This window comes from Bison bison, unplaced genomic scaffold, assembly GCF_000754665.1.
Source record: "Bison bison bison isolate TAMUID 2011002044 unplaced genomic scaffold, Bison_UMD1.0 scf7180017864518, whole genome shotgun sequence".
Classification (NCBI taxonomy): domain Eukaryota; kingdom Metazoa; phylum Chordata; class Mammalia; order Artiodactyla; family Bovidae; genus Bison; species Bison bison.
In genome coordinates, this window is record NW_011495071.1 from 18,035,696 (window position 1) to 18,038,993 (window position 3,298).

At 31.5% G+C, this 3,298-nt stretch overlaps 1 protein-coding gene across 1 annotated transcript; it reads left to right on the forward strand.

The window, feature by feature from the left end:
* The first annotated feature begins 417 nt into the window (after positions 1–417).
* Positions 418–2,949, forward strand: PTH (parathyroid hormone). Its single transcript, XM_010830581.1, has 3 exons — positions 418–533; positions 2,254–2,344; positions 2,464–2,949. Exons 2-3 carry the CDS (start codon positions 2,259–2,261, stop codon positions 2,723–2,725), a joined length of 348 nt encoding a protein of 115 aa, XP_010828883.1. The 5' UTR covers positions 418–533; positions 2,254–2,258; the 3' UTR covers positions 2,726–2,949.
* Positions 2,950–3,298: the final 349 nt, after the last annotated feature.

A 3,298-nucleotide genomic window follows, 5' to 3' on the forward strand; every position in this document is an offset into this window, starting at 1 on the left:
AAGGAATATATTATATATATTATATATTTATAAATATATAATACATACATATTTAATATATATAATATACATATTTTATAAATATTTTATATTTTATATAAAATATACATTTTGTAAATATATAATATATATTTATAAACATATAATATATATAATATATTCCTTTTTGGAATATAGAGTCATTAATCCAGTCAGAATTACAATTCACTATTTGTTAGAAATCTTTGCATAAACACTTTTCCCAGCCCACGCTGTTTTGCTTTTAATATCCAATTATCTAAAATTTAAGAAGAATGAGCACCGCCCCATGGGAGTGTGTGTGCTGCTCTATGATCCTATGGTTAAAATTCAGAGAATTGGGAGTGACGTCATTTGTAACAATAAAAAAGCTTCTCAGTGTGGAAGACTTATATATATAAAAGTCACATTGAAGGGTCTACAGCTCAATTTATCAGCCTTCTCAGGTTTACTCAACTTTGAGAAAGCATCAGCTGCTAATACATTTGAAAGAAGATCGTATCCTAAGACGTGTGGTGAGTAATCTTTATTTTCTCTTTTAAGTTTCCATGAGTTCTTTTCTTACAATCAAGTAGTCATTTAATATGTACCATTTCCTACTAATATCATGCTGTTTGTTAAAAGTAAAATGTTAAGGGAGGGTTTGAATTATATTTAATATTAAAATGCCACAATAAAAAATAAATTTATGCCACTAAAATATTGTTGAAACACTTATTTTTGTGATTAAAGTATTTTGAGAGGCCTTGCTTTTTTTTTTTTTTTTAACTCATCTGCAATTACATGGAAATAATTAAAATTTGGCATGATGTGCTTTAATGATATCTTGTTAAAATTTTGATATAAAGCAGCCTAGTGAGAAATGAATAATTCTGATTTAAATAATCAGTGTAAATTTATGTCTCTGAGTTAAAATTCCATTTTCCCCACATAATATCCTCACAGAGAGCTCAGTCTGTGTACTATAGTTGGAGAAACTGTTTTACTGCTGAATATTTGGTCCCTTCACATAGAACCTTTTCTAGTTTTCTATCTGAAAACTACACATGAATTTTAAGGATGTTTCGTGCGCTTCTAATGACCTTCTTGTGAGAAGCGCGCCTCTCAGTTGAGAATAGGAAAGAAAGGCAGACGCACTAGGTGAGTGTGGCGGAGCTGGGGCAGACTCCTGTCCTCTGCTACAGTGATCTTTTCTCATGTAAACCAAAATGAAGACTATCCATTTGGTGCTCCTTCAATAGCTTATATTGCACAGTGAAAACAAATATAGTAGGTTATAATGGCCCTTATGCTACTTCTGAATGACGCAGTTTCCCACAGCCACCCTATGTGTATGTTAAATGAAGAACATTAAGTATTAAGAAAAGGCACTTCTATCATGAAAGCTATTGCAGTTGTTGAAATGCAGACTAAGGTAAAACTTTTCTATTTTGAGATAAAAAGCTTAAAAGCAAAAGAGCAAAATTCTAAACATTATACTCAAACAAAATTGTTAATAAAATGAGCTGAAAAGATAAGATACAGACAAGCATTTTATATGGAATCAAAGCTCTAAATTTGTATAACAAGTAATTAATTAGATGATGCTTAAATGCTTTGACACATTCTTTTTAATGCTAGGAGAACTCTGTGTTAAGTTAGTAAAAAATCTCTAAATCAGAACCTATTAATTTGGCATTTATAGTTATCATGACATTGAAAGGAAGTCTACTTATGAAAAAGAAATTTGCTAAGTAAACAGACGCTGTTGACAATTTACCTAATTAAGAGAAGTAGCTATTTTCAAGCAAATTAGAAGCATTTAGTCATAATTAATACAAAATGTGGGAGGAAATTCTAAACAGTGAACTTTTTGATTCTTCACATAGCTTAAAATTCATATAACTTGCACAAGAACTCTCAAAAAGATACCTAAAAAAGTAAAACTCATCTGTCTCATTTCTAAGCCAATTGGGTTATACTTACTATATACTAATTATGTGTATATATATAATATACAGTAATTATGTGTATATATATAATATACAGTAATTATGTGTATATATATATAACATATAAACTGTAAAATAAAGAGACTGATTCCAAAAGTCTCTCACAAAAAACAATCCAATTAGTCACTGTCACACTCTGTGCAAACTTGTATGGTTATAAATATAAACTACTATAAATTTAATTGTACAGTTTGGAATATTAAAAGTATTTTTAAATACCTCCATTTTTCTTTTTCTTTTTTAGTTAATATGATGTCTGCAAAAGACATGGTTAAGGTAATGATTGTCATGTTTGCCATCTGTTTTCTTGCAAGATCAGATGGGAAGTCTGTTAAGTAAGTACCATAGCCTATTCTGCATGGTGAGGTCAGGGGAATTGGATTTTTAAGGTTGGCTTTATGATTTGGAAGAGGGGAACTAATGGAGTGATCCTCTCTGATCCTGTTCCCTCCAGGAAGAGAGCTGTGAGTGAAATACAGTTTATGCATAACCTGGGCAAACATCTGAGCTCCATGGAAAGAGTGGAATGGCTGCGGAAAAAGCTACAGGATGTGCACAACTTTGTTGCCCTTGGAGCTTCTATAGCTTACAGAGATGGTAGTTCCCAGAGACCTCGAAAAAAGGAAGACAATGTCCTGGTTGAGAGCCATCAGAAAAGTCTTGGAGAAGCAGACAAAGCTGATGTGGATGTATTAATTAAAGCTAAACCCCAGTGAAAACAGATATGATCAGATCACTGTTCTAGACAGCATAGGGCAACAATATTACATGCTGCTAATGTGTTCACCTTCTATTAAGTGCCAGTATTTCTATGACCAACCTTTATTGCTAGCCGTGATACCTACAATTTTAATTGAGTATTTTGATTCTACTTTATTCATCTAAGAGCTCTTTTAATAATTCTATTTCTATTGATTCCAAATAAATGAAGTTAAGTATTTCTCACTTGTTATAAAAATATCTTTTGGTTATGAGTAACACCAATATGTTAAAATTGATCATGACTAAGAACAACAACACAAAATGTTTCTTTAACCATATGTTTCACATTCTGATATTTTGAAATTATCCTTTTAATCTTATCAAAGTACCAGCTCCCTGAATCATTACTAGCTTGATATTATTATCCTCTTCACTTCAGGAAAGGAATTGAAATGCTTAGCAAGGAGAGGCAGAAAGTGGTCAGAAACATGGCAAAAGCATTTGCCTATACACAAAGCCACGGAGCATATCCCTAGACTGGAGGTCAAATTGCAATAGCGTAGAATTTTTGTATTTAAAAGAATATA